Source organism: Mauremys reevesii, linkage group 13, assembly GCF_016161935.1.
Source record: "Mauremys reevesii isolate NIE-2019 linkage group 13, ASM1616193v1, whole genome shotgun sequence".
NCBI classification, from domain to species: domain Eukaryota; kingdom Metazoa; phylum Chordata; order Testudines; family Geoemydidae; genus Mauremys; species Mauremys reevesii.
The window spans coordinates 37,819,691-37,837,442 of NC_052635.1; the positions used below are offsets into that span (position 1 = coordinate 37,819,691).

At 42.7% G+C, this 17,752-nt stretch overlaps 1 protein-coding gene across 3 annotated transcripts; it reads left to right on the top strand.

Moving 5' to 3' along the window:
* The first annotated feature begins 8 nt into the window (after positions 1 to 8).
* RAE1 (ribonucleic acid export 1) lies at positions 9 to 17,657 on the top strand. 3 transcript variants are annotated; one of them, XM_039497796.1, is made up of 12 exons: positions 9 to 128; positions 4,085 to 4,181; positions 5,789 to 5,893; positions 7,795 to 7,887; positions 10,302 to 10,388; positions 11,197 to 11,283; positions 11,620 to 11,691; positions 12,206 to 12,313; positions 13,299 to 13,405; positions 13,487 to 13,562; positions 14,138 to 14,332; positions 16,409 to 17,657. In XM_039497796.1, exons 2-12 carry the CDS (start codon positions 4,092 to 4,094, stop codon positions 16,493 to 16,495), a joined length of 1,107 nt encoding a protein of 368 aa, XP_039353730.1. In that variant the 5' UTR covers positions 9 to 128; positions 4,085 to 4,091; the 3' UTR covers positions 16,496 to 17,657. The 3 variants fall into 3 exon arrangements, with proteins under 3 accessions (XP_039353730.1, XP_039353731.1, XP_039353729.1); XM_039497797.1 differs by lacking the exons at positions 9 to 128; positions 4,085 to 4,181 and adding exons at positions 1,481 to 1,670; positions 3,959 to 4,047; XM_039497795.1 differs by lacking the exon at positions 9 to 128 and adding an exon at positions 1,482 to 1,670.
* The last annotated feature ends 95 nt before the right edge of the window (positions 17,658 to 17,752 follow it).

Sequence of the window (17,752 nt, forward strand, 5' to 3'; positions counted from 1 at the left end):
CTCCATAAACCCAAGCTGAGATCAGAAAGTCAAGATGGGTTCTTTCATTCTTGCACATTTGCAACAGTAATAAGGTTCTGCAGGCCAAATTATGCCCTCGGTTACTACACCCCCACTGCAATCCACAAGTGAGCAAGCATTTCTTTTTACTGATTAGAATTTAGTAAACAATTCTGTTTATGATGTATAGGACAATAGAATCCATAGACCACTTACCGTATATACTTGTTCATAAGCCAAATTTTTTTAGTAAAAAAGGGAAGCACCAGAGAAGGGAGTCGGCTTATGAACGGGTATAGAGAGGGAGAGGTGGGACACAGCCCCTCCCCCCCAACAGAGGGAGCAAGGAGAGGCAGCACAGCCAGCAGAGCCAGAAGAGAAGAGGCGAGGCCAGGGTCTCTCCACTTCTGGCCACGCTGCTCTCCCTGCAGCCTCTGAAGCAGCTGCAGCCGTGCTGCTTGGCCCCGTTCCCCAGAGTACGCTGTGGCCACGCCGCCCAGCCTGCTGGAACATGCTGCGGCCGCGCCACCCAGTCTGGCCCACCGGAGCAGGCTGCGGCCGTGCTGTCCAGCCTGCCGGAACAGCTCCAGCCAGGCCAGAGACATCCTCCCTTGGCTCTCCCCAGATAAAGTGGGAAGGGATGGGATGTGCTGTTTCTACTTTTCAAACTTTTCATAGAACTTCAATTTAAGGTACAGTACATCAAATTAGTACCTGACAAGGAAAAAAAGTCTGGTTCTACAGCATTGTGGCACTCTGTCATTTGCATCACTTCAAGTGTCTAGCTACAAAAATAGCCTAAACCAGAAAATTAATGCACTGGTGTCTTGTTTAATCAGTAGCTGTAATATTTTTTACGATCATTAAAATTCCACTTTTCTCTAGCTGGTAACTGATGTGGCACATTTCCTGTCCTACATTGCTTGATATAACCATCACAACTCAGTTGGTCCTGTTCCACCATCCCAACATAGTATAAGGTTACATGTCTATTCTTCTTAAGAAGGTGTTAATTATTTAAGTACGTTCTCATTAAGTATGTTTCCATCTTGCATCCGAAGAAGTGGGTATTCACCCACGAAAGCTCATGCTGCAAAACATCTGTTAGTCTATAAGGTGCCACAGGATTCTTTGTTGCTTTTTCCATCTTTGTAATCTTTAAAGGTTTGTTTAGCCTTTTGGCAAAAGAATTTAAGTGTTTTTATCTGGTGCCTCCCTATTGTCTTTGGGCTTCCCGCCTCAAGTTGTTATGAATAATTAAATACATGATAACAGTTTTCCTTCTTGATGGGGAAAAACAGCAGAGAGTTGCCCACGGGCTCTCTGCAATATGCACCCTGGGCCTTGCTAACACAGCTCTGCCACCCGCAATACTATAGGCCGGGGCGTGCACAAGTGTGCAATGGGCCTGGTCACATGACCCCGTTCCAGCCCCATGATCCCCGTCCAGCACCACTCCCGCGCTCCGCTCGGCCTAGCTCCGAGTCAGCCCCGCCCCTTTTCCCTCTGTGAGCTCAGCTCCTGGTAGCGCATGCGCATTGGGAAGCGGCCTGTTCCGGCTCGGCCGTGTGTGAGCTGGTGGTGCCGTGCCGCTTTCGTCCCGCCCTCCTCCCGAAGCGCGCTCCTCGCCTCGCGCTCCCTCGGAAGCAGGCTCGTAGCCCGGCTCTTGGGTAAGTGCGGCGTGTCCCTCACCGGGGCAGGCCGAGTCCAGTGTCTGCGCCCAGCACCTCCCCGGAGACTCCCGCTCCCGCGTCCTCTCATCGCCTTCCTCCCTGGCACCCCATCCCTCGGGGTCCGCCTCAGGCCCGCTCTCCTCTGGAGAGCGCCCGATGGGCACCTGGCGGCCGCGCCCTATTTCCCTGCTGCCCCCGCAGCTGCCCCGCTCTCTCCTGCCCCCCCCCGCAACTGCCCCACGTGTCTCTGTCCTGTCAGCCAGCAACTGCCCCAGCTCTGTCCTGTCAGCAGCCGCTGCTCCCATCCCCCCGCAACTGCCCCAGGTGTCTCCTGCCCCCCCCCCCGGGCAACTGCCCCAGGTGTCTCTGTCCTGTCAGCCAGCCGCTGCTTCCATCCCCCCGCACCTGCCCCCGGTGTCTCCTGCCCCCCCCCCCCGGGCAACTGCCCCAGCTCTGTCCTGTCAGCAGCCGCTGCTCCCATCCCCCCGCACCTGCCCCAGGTGTCTCCTGCCCCCCCCCGGGCAACTGCCCCAGCTCTGTCCTGTCAGCAGCCGCTGCTCCCATCCCCAGCAACTGCCCCAGGTGTCTCCTCCCCGGGCAACTGCCCCAGCTCTGTCCTGTCAGCCAGCCGCTGCTCCCATCCCCAGCAACTGCCCCAGGTGTCTCCTGCCCCCCCCCCGCAACTGCCCCAGCTCTGTCCTGTCAGCCAGCCGCTGCTTCCATCCCCCCGCAACTGCCCAAGCTCTGTCCTGTCAGCCAGCCGCTGCTCCCATCCCCCAGCAACTGCCCCAGGTGTCTCCTGCCCCCCACCCCCGCAACTGCCCCAGCTCTGTCCTGTCAGCCAGCCACTGCTCCCATCCCCAGCAACTGCCCCAGGTGTCTCCTGCCCCCACCCCGCAACTGCCCAAGCTCTGTCCTGTCAGCCAGCCGCTGCTCCCATCCCCCAGCAACTGCCCCAGGTGTCTCCTGCCCCCCCCCCGGGCAACTGCCCCAGCTCTGTCCTGTCAGCCAGCCGCTGCTGCCATCCCCCAGCAACTGCCCCAGGTGTCTCCTGCCCCCCCCCCGGGCAACTGCCCCAGCTCTGTCCTGTCAGCCAGCCGCTGCTCCATCCCCAGCAACTGCCCCAGGTGTCTCCTGCCCCCCGGGCAACTGCCCCAGGTGTCTCTTTCCTGTCAGCCAGCCGCTGCTCCCATCCCCCCGCACCTGCCCCAGGTGTCTCCTCCCCAGCAACTGCCCCAGCTCTGTCCTGTCAGCCAGCCGCTGCTCCCATCCCCCAGCAACTGCCCCAGGTGTCTCCTGCCCCCCACCCCTGCAACTGCCCCAGCTCTGTCCTGTCAGCAGCCGCTGCTTCCATCCCCCCGCAACTGCCCAAGCTCTGTCCTGTCAGCCAGCCGCTGCTCCCATCCCCCAGCAGCTGCCCCAGGTGTCTCCAGCCCCCCAGCAGCTGCCCCCGGTGTCTCCAGCTTCCCCCCGCCCCCGCAACTGCCCCAGCTCTGTCCTGTCAGCAGCCGCTGCTTCCATCCCCCGGCAACTGTCCCAGGTGTCTCCTGCCCCCCCGGCCACTGTCCCAGGTATCTCCTGCCCCCCCGGCAACTGCCCCAGCTCTGTCCTGTCAGCCAGCTACTGCTCCCATCCCCCAGCAACTGCCCCAGCTTTCTCTTGTCAGCCAGCAACTGCTCCTTCCTCCCCGCCCAACTGCCCCTATTTCCCCTCCTAATGCTCCCTGCTTCAATGCAAACTGCTCCCCAGACATGTAAACTCATTGAAACAATTGATTTTACACCCCCATCTGCTGACCTGTCAATGTTTATTATAACCCCCCCCCCCGCAAATGGTCCTACCTGATTAGAAAGTATTATCCTCCCTCTCTGTGTGTACCCTTCCCCAGTGTAATAGCTTTTATTTATGAAGTTTCTTCTCTGTTTCCAAAGGATGTTTGAAGTGTTGCATAGCAAAAATACTGTTATTAAATAATAAGAAAGACAAAGGCAGCAATGTTTTCCAAAGCTCTCTGGGCTTATGCAGAGACATAGCCAATGAGATTAAGGTGATCTGTGGTTATTGCTCATTGAAGGAATTGTTGACCCTCCAAAATCAGATTTTCTTGGGAAAATGAGGCTGAGGCCAAGGCCAACACTTGAGTTGAATAAACATAGCAGAAACTTGCGCGCGCACACACACACAAAAGTTGAATCTCTGACAGGGATAGGAAGAAACTTATTTTGTGAGCAGGTTATTTTATAATTGTCCACTATGTTGCTTATTTTCCCCGCACCTTCCTCTAGAGCATCTGATACCGGCTGTTAGAGAAAGGATACTGAGCTAGATGGACCACTCTGATCTAGTACAACACTTCCTATGTCCCCAAGTAAAGGTCTGTTGCTTTTAATGGGCATTCTTGTCATTTGCAGGGCCAAGATGAGTTTGTTTGGATCAACCTCAGGGTTTGGAGCTGGTGGTACCAGCATGTTTGGAAATACAGCAACAGATAATCACAACCCCATGAAGGTACTTGTAATAACCTATATGTAAACAGTGGGAATCAGGCAATCTCCTTTCCAGGAATCAGGAGTGAACATGAACATGTATTTAGTTAGTTAGTTTTCTCTCTTTCCCCAAACTCATTCTTCCTAAGTACTGAGAAGTTTCAGGGTTTTTTACCAAATGCAGTTATGAATATCCCTCTTCTTACTTCCCAAGGAAGAAGATTTAGGCCCGAACCACACTGTGGTTTGTAACTGTTTGAGACCGTTGTCAAACATGGTTACAACCTAACATGGTTTGCAATTGAATTTGACCCAGAAACAGTGCTATGGACTATATGAGGCAGGGGCGTAGTCTGTATAACAGTCTTGGCTAACGCGCCTTATAACGAGGAATGGTGATAATACCCTATACATTCTCAGGAAACTGTGCTATCAATGGCAGTATTGAAAAATAGTTCACAAGCACACTTCTAGCATGGTTCAAGCAATGGTTTCGCCATTGCATTTCTGTGTTCGTTAGACTGATTAGAGGATTCTAGCAATCTAGTAGGACAGTATGTTATTTCAATGAACTTAGTGGGCATGATTTTCAAACAAGTTTGGTACACAGTTTTGTGTACAGTTAGTTACCTTGATTGTATGTGTGTAATTCTGATGATTATAGGTGTTATAAAGATATAGTCTTTTGGAAACTTGCCAAACTTAGATCCACAGGACCTTGAAGTTAAAGGCAAAGAATAATGGTGAACTACAAAAGAAATAAAAGAACAGGAGTGCTTGTGGCACCTTAGAGACTAACAAATTAATTTGAGCATAAGCTTTCGTGTGCTACAGCCCACTTCATCGGATGCATGCAATGGAAAATACAGTAGGAAGATATCTATACACACACAGAGAACATGAAACAACAGGTGTTACCATACACACTCTAAAGAGAGTGATCAGTTAAGGTGAGCTATTACCAGCAGGAGAGAGAGAAACTTTTTGTAGTGGTAATTGAAATGGTCCATTTGCAGCAGTTGACAAGAAGCTGTGAGGAACAGGTTGGGGGGAAATAAACGTGGGGAAATAGTTTTACTTTGTGTAATGACCCATTCTCTCCCAGTCTTTATTCAAGCCTAATTTAATGGTGTCCATTTTGCAAATTAATTCCAATTCAGCAGTCTCTCGGAGTCTGTTTTTTGCAGTTTTTTTTGTTGTAATACTGTGACTTTTAGGTCTGTAATCGAGTGACCAGGGAGATTGAAGTGTTCTCCGACTGGTTTTTGAATGTTAATTCTTGATGTCTGATTTGTGTCCATTTATTCTTTTACTTAGAGACTGTCCAGTTTGGCCAATGTACAAAGAAATAAACTGTACTATAACAGTCTCGCTATTCTACATGCAAGTGATTTCTTCCCTGCTTCTTATATCAGCAGTAAACTTATTAGTTTATTATAAATTATAATTTAAACAACATTTGTCAAAATAAATAAAGTACCACTTGATTCATTATTGTTGCCTTTTAAATGTTTTTTTCATGTACTATCTATTTTGCAAAACTCAGAACTTTGTTAATTTACACTATGACTAGAAGACACGTTAAGTTCTATGACGTATGAATATTTGTAATTTTTTTGGTCTTTACAGGATATTGAAGTTACATCTCCACCTGATGACAGCATTGGTTGTTTAGCTTTCAGTCCACTAGCATTGCCGGGTAACTTCCTTATTGCAGGATCCTGGGCAAATGATGTAAGTATTTAATGAGCATGATCTGTAAAAAGGACAGTTTAAATCTCTTTAGCTTGATACATACTTACCTACTCTTGTTACAAGTTATACCTACGATTGCTGTAGTTTAAAGATTGGAGGAAAAGAGCCATTTTCCCCCAGTTTCCTTATTTTATTTAATTGACAGAAGTTTGCCTAAAACAAGTTTTGTTGTTTCATCTGAAGTGTCAGTTTTTTCCACTTATTTTCTTTGTGTCTTTGTATAGCTCTAGGGCACATAAATAACTTTTAAAAACCAGAAATATGGTTCTGTAAACATAAAAATCAGCACGGGGCTGGCATAGTACCCAAAATTACTTTTAATAAATTTGTTGAAATTAACAGCATTTCAAGCTGACAGTGTCATTTAAACTTCAGCTCAAGGAAATGACTTTTACTACTTGATTCTGTGCTTTATAACGGCTAGTCCAATTTGTATATCTGTAGAGAGGACTATTCTCCGTAGCACAGATATTTGTTACATTTGTCTGCTACTTTCACTATACAGAAGAAAAAGAATCCCCTCCTCTCCATATCCGTTCCTCATACAGTTGTTGTATGATATGCAGATATAGGTTATGATTGGTCACCAAATCAAATTAATAGGCAGCAGGTTTAAAACAAATAAAAGGAAGTTCTTCTTCACGCAGCTCAGTCAACTTGTGGAATTCCTTACCTGAGGAGGTTGTGAAGGCTAGGACTATAACAGCGTTTAAAAGAGAACTGCGTTTAAAAGAGAATTCATGATGGTTAAGTCCATAAATGGCTATTAGCCAGGATGGGTAAGGAATGGTGTCCCTTGCCTCTGTTTGTCAGAGGATGGAGATGGATGGCAGGAGAGAGATCACTTGATCATTGCCTGTTAGGTTCACTCCCTCTGGGGCACCTGGCATTGGCCACTGTCGGTAGACAGGATACTGGGCTAGATGGACCTTTGGTTTGACCCGGTACAGCCGTTCTTATGTTCTTATGATTCAGAGTATTGTTGTAAGAGGTTGGAATTTCAGCAGATGCAGAGTTTCCCAAACTGTGGTATGTGGACAGCCAATAGTCCACAGTGAGTTAGTCTCAGTGCTGGCTTTCAGCCTAAATACTTCCCTAATATTAATTTTCAAAGTGAAAAGTTGGTGGAGTTTATGGATGGATGCTATTTGATTTCCAATAGGAGGTGAGGTGGTCTGTGCAATTATGAATGGGAGGGAACATGGTCCACAAGTCAATCTCTCTGTTAAGATATAGTTCACGCTATTAAAAGATTGGGGTCTCCTGGACTAGACAAAGTTCAGTCCAGTGTCAAAGATCTTGCAGTTCCCAGTTTAATTTAGATTAAACAACAAGTATTGAACGAAGGGAGTTAATTTTCCAGAACATTTTCAGTAATTAAAAATATAGCGTTTGAATTCTTAATAGGTGCTCCTATTTATCCTTCCTTTCTCATAATACAAAAGCAACGGGATAGTCCTTGAAATTATAAAGGTAAAAAACTGATAGGAAACATTCCTTTACATAGGGCTTAATCTTGGAAACCCTTTGCCACAAGACATCGTTTCTGCCAAAAGCTTGGTAGAATTTGAAAAAGGATTATCCACTTATGTGGATAATAAGATATCCAAAGTTAAATGTCCACTGCTAAATATAGGGAATGCTCTGTGTTGCTGACATCAAAGGCAAAATTAGAAAGGGTTACGAGTGGCAATTGTATGATTGTGACTGTTTTCTTTCCTCTTCCCTTCTTCCCCTCCATCTAAATTCAATGTGTTAAGTATAGGTAAGTTCTTCAAGGCAGAGGCAGTGCCTTGTTTCTGAGAGACACCTAGCACATTCCTGAGTACTCAAACAATAGTAATATATTACTAAATTGATATATGCATCTTTTCCCATAGGTTCGGTGTTGGGAAGTTCAAGATAATGGACAAACTATTCCGAAAGCTCAGCAGATGCACACAGGGCCTGTGCTAGATGTGTGTTGGAGTGATGTATGTTCCTTTGTTTCAAAAAGTATTTTCAAGGAAATTGATAACTTTATCCAGAAAACAAATAGCTTTACTTCTAGTTTCAAAACGCACACAGACTTAAAATGTAGATACATCCTATGATTGTAGCATAGACTTTTGTCATCTAAATCCATGGTTGGTTTGTTTTAATAAATTAGACTACTACTTGGGTGTGCAGATGCAATGGTGGGAGGTTGTTTTAAGCTGTTAATAGCTAGTCAGTTTTCATTAATTTGTGATAGTACAAAAGGCCTTCCATAAGTCTTATGTACTGGAGTGAATTTCACCCTAGAATATTACTATTTTAAGCATAATTGCAGAATTTGTTTTGTTTCATTACCATTCATAGTTTGAATTTTGTACTATTTAAATTTTGATCAACACTTTTGTTCTTTGTTTTTTCTCTCACAGTTTGGACTTGGGGTGTAAATTACTTTTAGGGTTTTGTTTAAATTAATATGTGAGACTTCCTTACACAAGAGTAAACTATTGTGGCAGTCTGGTTAAATCATAACCATGTAGTTTCAATCAAAACACTTGTCAAAAGTTAGTAAATACCAGTATCAGTACATTGCTCTGTACAATATTTTGTAAGTATTGGAAAAAGGAAAACAGTAGAATATTGGAATGTTCGCTTTCATCTTTTTTTTTTTTAAATGTCATTCTTTTGAGATCTAAGATGCTTCTCAGTTTTTTGGGGCATCTTCTCTTGTGTGTGCACTGTTTGATTATAACTATGCAATGCTTTTTCTAAGACTGTAGAAAACAATTAGGAGAAAGGTTTGAAGTAGAATTTTGGACTGCAGTTAAGCAGTAGAACAGGGCAATACATGTTCTACTCAGCTGGATAGCAGTCTCAACGTCTTTGTCAGTTTAGATAAATGTAGTGATATACAGTACATAACAGTTGAGCTAGTGATTCAGATAATTAACATTAGGCAAAATGCAGTTTTGTATGATTGTTTTGTGGGCAATTGGCCTGATTCTCCATTACATTTATTCCTGAGGGCATTTTGTGCCAAAAATTCAAAATTATGCGCACAGTATTTTAAAATTTTGCAGTATTCTGCAAGCTTTATTTGTCAAATAAATGCAGAGTCTCCAGCATGGCAATGGGGAGCACAGGCCACTGGCTGCACGAATCTGAGAGATCACTCTGCAGCCTCCCCACCTATGAGACACGGACTCAGTGGTGACGCTCCACTCAACCCTGACACAGCACAAGGCCTGGGCCTGCCCCAGAAATGCCCTGGGGCTCTGTCCCTATGTGCCAGGTACACCAGGTGTGGGGCGGGCAGGCAGGCAGGCTTAACCAGGCAGGATCCAAGTGTGGCCAGGCTCAGGTGTGGGGTGAAAGAATTCTGTGTGGGACAATCTGAGGGCAGGCAGCTCAGTAGGGGGTCTCGGTGTGGGGGGTGGGGTTGTAGGTGCAGGGGCTTCCAGGTAAAAGTGGTTGGGGCTCAGCGGAAAAGTCTGGGTGTGGGAGACTCAGCAAGGGTTCTGGGTTCTGATGGAGTGGGGCATGGTGGGGTGGGGGTCTGGGTGCAGCTAGTTCTGGATCAATGGTGTGGGTGCTCAGAGTGGTGCAGAGGGGTGGGGTTCACCAGGGTGGGGGTTTGAGTGCAGGGAGCTCAGTGAGGGGTGGCCTGGGTGCAGGGGGCTCCAGATGCAGGGGTTGAGGTTCAGTGGGGAATGGTTCTGGGTGTACAGGGTGAGACTTGGGGGTGTCTGGGTATGGGAGGTCCAGATGCACGGGTTTTGGGCAGATGGAGAGCATTCCCTGTACGGTGACCGCTCCCCCCACAGCTGAGGAGCGATGGGGGCAGGATGCAGAGGAGGATGCTGAGCTTCCTGCAGCTGGGGGAGGCTTCTGAGGGTGGGTCTGACACGGCCCCAGCCACTCCATTCAGGGAAAGAGGAAGTCCTGTCCTCTCCTGCCTCCAGCCCAACTGGTACTAGCAGCTGATCCTAATTCAGAGTAGGAGCCACTGGCTGGGGTGTCCCCAGCCCTGCGGTGGTTTACCTCTCAATCAGCTGCTCCAGTTGCCTGAAACGATGTACCTGTGCAGCTAGGGAGTGGTGCATGACTGCTCTTGCAGCTTCCCTTTGCTTCTATGTCAGAGTGTCATTTTTCTTCGGGGTCATGAATTCCCTCAGGAGTAGGTTACATTGCACCTAATATAGTCACTTACTCCTATACAAATACTCTCAGAATAGTATTATTTTACATACCCATTTTATTAAATGACTGCACTAGTACTAGGCAGTGAAAAATCAGGCCCAGCAATTCTTTAATGGCTATTGGATATTACAAACATACAATTACAGTTACTGTGGTGCAGTTTATATTTCATCTTTTAAAATTATGAAACTGAATGATTTTTCTCTCATTTTAGGACGGGAGTAAAGTATTTACTGCCTCTTGTGATAAAACTGCCAAAATGTGGGATCTGAACAGTAACCAGGCCATACAAATTGCACAGGCAAGTAACTCTCAAGTTCTTTACCTCAAGGGGGAAAAAAAGGAATCCTTATGAGCCAATTTAAAATAACACTCAACATTTTCCAAGTAGATTCTGTTATATGAAGAATAGCGTGAGGAAAGTGCCTGTCAAATTGCTAGCTAAATTTTAAGGTGGAGGTAACTGATGATTACTGGGACTTAGGTAATGCAAATCTTAGGCAAAAGCCCTGAGTGCTCCCAAGAGATTTCCAATTCCTTATGGCTTTACTGTAGCACCCAGCTGCAGACTGATTCCTCCTTTGATTACCCAGTGTTGCTTCTCCACCCCATTTTGGCTCCAGTTTGCTTTCTTTGTTTCGGTTACCGAGTCCTCTGTGCTGCTTTCTTGCTCTGTTTCACTGATAGTTTGTTCTGCTCTCCAATCTTTTTTACATAGATTTTGAATGAGCACTAAGATTGTAGGAAAACAGAGTTGACATGTAATTGTTGAGAGTTTTTTCATGAGGGTATTGACCTCATAAGTGCACAGTTAATAGAATCTGATATCTACATTCAACTTCAACGCACATTTTTACTCTAATATGGAACACTTATTTCTGTTGCTTAATGTAAAGTCTCTGCAATATGTGAAATTAAATATGTGAAAAAGTTCACTCTTTTCTTATAGTTTAGTTGTGGTGAAGCATACAAATTTTGGATGTTGTGATGATTTAATAAACACTTATATCCTGCCTTTGTACCATTCTTTTGCTATACACAACCAAAAAGTGATACAGGCTGTTATTTAAAAAAATTTATATGCATTCTTCTTGGCTGTTTTCCTTCAGCATGAAGCCCCCGTTAAGACTATCCATTGGATTAAAGCACCAAACTATAGCTGTGTGATGACAGGAAGCTGGGATAAAACTTTGAAGGTATGTAAATTGTACCTGATAAATGGGTTCTTACTCGTGTGTGTGTGTGTGTGTGTGTGTGTGTGAGACACACTGGAAATGTTTGCTATAAAAGTTCCTGAAATATACTAATTTAAAATCAAGAGGTCATTTTTTTGGTGATCATTTCTAGCCCTAAGAAAATGAGTGTTTTATCCCCTCTGGCCAGGGGTTAAACAACTTGAAATGAAAATGTGGCCAGGCTCATTTGTGCTAAAGTAATCAGTTGCAATATTTCCTACTACTTATATGGTATATTTGACGGCAAAAGAAATTCTTCAAGTCTTTTAAATACATTGGTTTTCTTTTTTCCCTTAGTTCTGGGATACACGGTCACCAACTCCTATGATGACATTACAATTGCCTGAAAGATGCTACTGTGCTGATGTGGTAAGCCAATAAATTCCTGTTTCATAAAAATGAAATTTGTGGGAACTAGATGGCTCAGAGGATTAATGGATTCACAGCCCGTGATACCTAGGTCATCTGAAACCAATTATTAAATAAAAGTTACTCTTTGATGGGTGTTTGGTCTCAGTCTACTTCCTGGTGGATAGACATTCCCTTCCTATGAAGCACTATTAGTGGCTTTGTTGGCATTAAAAGGAGAGGGGCCAAAAATAGAATTGACACTGAAACTGAACTGCCCTCGCTTCCTTGCCCATATCAGAATTTATGCTTTATGTTGGAAGAAGCCTGTGCTACTATTGCCCTTGCTGTACCTATTCTGCAGATAAAATTTTCAGTCTATGGGTCACCTTCTACCAGAACTAACAGTCTTGCTCCTTTGAGTTGACTTTTGAGGGGCTTTGGTGAAATAAGTAACTTGAAGGAGTTAGAATTCTCTGTTGTGAAATTAACATAGCCTAGTCTCTTCCAACCTGTCCCTCTCATCCTCATTCAGGTGCATCCCATGGCAGTTGTGGCCACTGCAGAAAGGGGTTTGATAGTATACCAGTTAGAGAATCAGCCTTCTGAATTTAGACGAATAGACTCTCCACTGAAACACCAGGTAAATAATTATTATTTATTACAAGTTTATTAATGCAGCACATAAAATGGTAGTTTAGATTCTTTATCAAAAAAACATTTTAAAACTACATTCTCTTCACTTGGTATAGTTTCTGCCCCTGAGTACACTTAGACTTTCAATGTGGTGCATATTCTGCAACTCTGTTGTACATATCTCCTACCAAGTGGATGACTTCAATTGAAAAAGGTTTCTTGAAAACACATGGCATTAAGAAATGTATTAAGATTTACTTCACATGAAGTAATTTGACTGGCTTTCTTTATAGGAATAAGGAACAGTGAAAGACTATGCATTACAATATATTAATGAAATATATCTGAATATTTACAACTAAAATCAGGAACTATTTTAGTTAAATACTAAAAACTTTATAGTTCAGCTTAATGAGACAGATCCTGCAAGCACATTTTGGCACCCATGGAGAGGAAGTCTTGCAGGAGTAGGCTCACAGTTCAATTTTTTTTATTGTTTTTAATTTTCGTCCAAAATGTCAGTCTCCCTTCTTTCTATTTGTTCTTAACAAGACTGTAATACAGTGCTGTATTGTATAACAGGTAATTCTTCCAGAGAAGCAGGATTGATGGTATTTTGCTAGAATCTAGTAATTTTTCCTCACTATATTAATGTACATTTTGGGACATGGCATTTTGAGAAATCTTTCAAATTCAATCATGTCACCTAGTATGCAAAAGATTTTTGTATATTTAATTCCTTGGTGAAGGAAGAGAGCTGTTGTGTTTGTTTTGAGGAAATGTCTGCTGCTGATTCCCAAGTGAATTCAGAAATGTAGATATTCGGGTCCAAATTTTCAGAGGGGCTTTGACCTATTTTCTAATGTTGTATGTGCTTTTCTCTGTGCAGTGTTAGTACATGCAGTGAGTTGTGCCCCCATAGAGAGGCAATGTTTAGAAAATCTGGCCCTTAAGCTTCTATCTAAAATGCTCTATATCTTTCTCAAATTTAGCATCGCTGTGTTGCTATTTTTAAAGACAAAGTGAACAAACCTACTGGATTTGCCCTTGGAAGTATTGAAGGAAGGGTAGCAATTCACTATATCAACCCACCAAATCCGTAAGTGTGATTTTAAAACACTCTGCATTATCTTATTCATTTTGAAGTTAAGAAAATGTGAAGGAATATCTTTCTTTTCAGAGCCAAAGATAACTTCACTTTTAAATGTCATCGCTCCAATGGAACGAACACATCAGCACCTCAGGATATCTATGCTGTAAGTATTCAGCACATATCATTACATAATTTTTTGTAGTGCAGTTAGAAGCTACATACACATAATATACAATTTTGTATGAAATCTACCATTAATTCTCTGTTCTCTGACCTTTTCTTGTGCCTAAAGAGCACTTTTGCTAAGAGGAAAAATTATCATATGCAAATATTAAAATAGGAGCATGCAAAGTATTCTGCTCTTTGTTTTAAACAACCAAAAGACCCACAACTTGGCTGACTTTCTATTAAGACTTATTAGAACAGTTCTGTACCCATGTTTTTGTTTATGGAAAAACATACTGCTCATTAAGTCTCTGCTTAAGAATCTGTTCAGCACCAAGGGAATTACTGTGTTCTCTAATGGCAACTTGTATTTAAATTATAGCTGGTCAGGAAGAACAAATGATTTTTTGGCAAAAAAAATCTTTGTCAAGACTAAAATGCAACTACTCTTAATTTAAATTAGGTAAATCTGAAGATAATATATTTACATTCACTGAGTACAGTGTATGCATTGTGAAACTCCATCTCGTCTATATTGTTGGTTGTTTTATGTGATGGTTTGTATAACTGCAGGTAAATGGGATAGCATTTCATCCTGCCCATGGCACCCTTGCAACTGTAGGATCTGATGGTAGATTCAGCTTTTGGGATAAAGATGCACGAACAAAGCTAAAAACATCAGAACAGCTTGACCAGCCAATATCTGCCTGTTGTTTTAACCACAATGGTAATATTTTTGCATATGCTTCCAGTTACGACTGGTCCAAGGTAAGGATTAACACTTAAATTTCATATCAGTGGTTGTGAACTAATAAGGCAATATTTCAGTTGTCCTTTTCATCTGAGAGTCTCAAAGTTCTTTACAGGTATTAATAAAGTCTTCCAAATACACCTGGGAGATTGGGAAAAGGTTGATTAAGGATCACTTTAGCCACCTTTCAGATGAAACATAGCACAGAATCAGTACATCTTTGTTTCTTGGCCTAAACAATTAATATCTTACCCAACTGAATATAGGCTGAACATAGTTACCTGATTTTGGAAAATTGTTGCAAATATGAATGCTAAACACACCTACTCCTGGGAAGAGTACCCTTGGATCATACCATAAGTAAAATTGATATTGCATCTCTTCCAAAGATGCAATGCACACCTAGAGCACTGCTAAAAAGCATGCTGGGACACCATCACTTTTATTAAACAAATGGGTGAGTGCCATGTATTTAATTTCCAATACCACTTTCTGCAGCTCCTTTGTGATGGTTTAAGGTTTTTCTTCCCAGTATGCATTCAGTGCTAAGATATTGAGACCTGATAGAATCACAGCATGAGACACTACAATTAATAGTTTGAAAAAGGAAGGTTGAAATCTAACCAATACTAATAGGTTGTTTACAGTAGCATTATTCTTTCTATTATATCTTGTGTATTTCTGTACTTTAAATTTGATGAAGTATCTTTCATTTACTGTTGTAAACTGTTGGAGATTTGCTGTTCATTCTTGAACAGTGGCATGTCACATCTCAGGACTTCATTTGTAGATAAAGTGATCTCTGTATGTAATTAAATTTATTAATGTGCTTTATGGTCCTGCTGGATAGGAAACACTAATTTTACTTTTATTGTTACAGTCCAAGATATAAGCCTTTTACCTTCATGAATGGGACATGTTGGCTTATATGAACTAACTGGTCTTTCAGATCTGTAGATTATGAACCGATATTTAGTAGTGAAACTTGAGTTGGTAGGCAGTAAGTCTCCTTTCTAGATTCCATTTTTCTATCAAGTGAAGGAAAGTCCATAACTTAACTATTACAACCCAATGCGTAATTTTAATGACAGTGTCTGAATAAAGAAAACCAAGGAACTTCAGATGCTAAAAAAGAGAGCTAGATTTTCAAAGAGACCTAAGGTCTTATGTGCCTTTTAATTCATGAATTATTCATGATGTTATTGCAGTGGGTGTGTGCACTGGGCACTTGTGTATGCAAATAAGTATTGACAGTTATTCATTTTCACACGCAGAATACTAATTTATATTCACAAGTGATGAACAAAAGTAATTGTATAATTGTGTGTGGACCCTTCACTATATGGAAATTTGTTCTTCTTTCGTTTGGCTCAAAAGACAGAATGTACAATAAGGCTGTAGTAGCTTTATAATAGGGGTGGCAGAATTTACTAATGTACATTGCCAAGGAGCCACAGTAATATGTCAGCAGCCCCCCATTAGCTCCCCCTGCTCCCAGCGCCTCCCGCCCACCGGCAGCCCCGCCGATCAGTGCCTCCCCCTCCCTCCCCACACCACCAGATCAGCTATTTTGTGGAGTGCAGGAGTCTCTGAGGGGGAGGAGCGAGAGCATAGCAGGCTCAGGGGAGGGGGCAGGAAGGAGTGGAGTGGGGGGCAGAGCCAGGGGCTGAGCAGTGAGCACCTCCCGGCACATTGGAAAGTTGGCACCTGTAGCTCCAGCCCCAGAGTCGGTGCCTATACAAGGAGCCGCATATTAACTTCTGAAGAGCCGCATGTGGCTCCGGAGCCACAGGTTGGCCACCCCTGCTTTATAATGTCCCCTCTTCATTTCCCTGTCTAGAACAATCTTTTTACTTTCCCTTAACTCTCAAACTACTTGAATTTTGCCTTGCGTAGTGAATTGTTTCTAATTACAATGCACACCCACCAATATTTCCCTTGGGTTACATAGTAAGTCTGATCTTTAAAAGTCCATATTTTTAAATTGTAAAGTCTCACTAATTTGAATTGACAGAATGTTCAGCTTCTTGTATTTCAAGATTAGGTTGATACTTCGAATGTGATGAATATAGCTAACTTTTTCTCTTTTTCAGGGTCATGAATTTTATAATCCACAAAAGAAAAACTACATTTTTCTGCGTAATGCAGCAGAAGAGTTAAAGCCCAGGAATAAGAAGTAGTGAGTATAATTCTGACTGGTGTTACAGCAGTACTTTTCTGCCACTGGACTCCCTTGCAGTTGTCAATTTTGGATCGCTAACATTTAGCAGGAAATCTTATAAATAATACCAAAGTGTATTCTGACTTGCTGGAGAGCATCATTCGAATTATGTATTCTAATGTGTACAGGAGTGTCTGATATTTGCAGGATGACTTAACATACATCTGTTCCTCTGCAGTCACTGCTGTAAAATCTCTAAATTCAAGACTGTTATTACTTTACTGTTTAGAAATGCTAATATATCTGTGCCAATATTTTATCATTACTACAATAAAATATGTGCATTTACAATAGTTCTGGAAAAATTGTACTGATACTGTTTCTTTTAACTATTTGGGGAATTATGAATAACTTGTCTCAAAGGGGGCTGGTCATTCTGATTTTAATATAGAAGCGTTAGCGACTATAGCAGAAAGAAAGGCATTGCAAATTTGGTTTTCATCAGGGTTTGGATTTATTTGGTATTTTATGTATGTGACCAATAATAGTGACGAAGACCCAATGTAGAACAGAGAGGCCATATGCAAACTCCCCTTTTCTCTTTCCATGTACTCCAACAGTGCACTGCAGTGCCTTTCCTTATCCCAGTCCTAAACAGAGACCGCCAGTTGCATCAAGTGGTATAGTTCAGTAGCATGGACAGAGAGCTAATGGTTAAGATGTGACCACCAAACTGATTTTCACTTGTGGCCTGAACTGTTTGATCACCCAGATGTCTCCAGAGTTGAAAGGCTGTTCTTTTAACTCAGTGTGCCACCAATTTCCCCATAACATTTTTGTCAGGCTGAAATAAGTTTGATCACTTTTTTAATACTGGATAGTTTATAGTGCAGGTGGGTTTCATCCCTGACTAAACAGTGCTGTGAAGTTAAGCAAAAATGATGTGAGTTTTTTCTGACTCAAATCTGCTACCGTTTATTTTTGTTAACTAAATGTTGTACACATGCCAAAGTTTTCTTTCTGGAGCTGACTGCTTATTCCTTTTTGATTATTTGTGGAAAAAAATGGGGCCCAAATGTCAACAAAGATGTGTCTTATTGTAAAAATCTCTGTAAAAATATACGTTGTAACACTTGTGATTACAGATTCATAGCTACATTTAAAATAAAATTTTTACTCAACGCTTTTGAGTATTCAGTAGTTCTAAATCTCCTTTAATAATACGGACAGAACGCATGAGGCCAGCATGTTTGTGCTACATTTCCAAAAGTGGCTT

Coding starts and splice junctions, on each gene's coding strand:
- RAE1 (XM_039497796.1), top strand. CDS start 4,092: ATGAGTTTGTTTGGATCAACCTCAGGGTTTGGAGCTGGTGGTACCAGC. Junction 11,692..12,205: donor GATGCTACTGTGCTGATGTG/GTAAGCCAATAA, acceptor ATCCTCATTCAG/GTGCATCCCATGGCAGTTGT. Junction 13,563..14,137: donor CACCTCAGGATATCTATGCT/GTAAGTATTCAG, acceptor GTATAACTGCAG/GTAAATGGGATAGCATTTCA.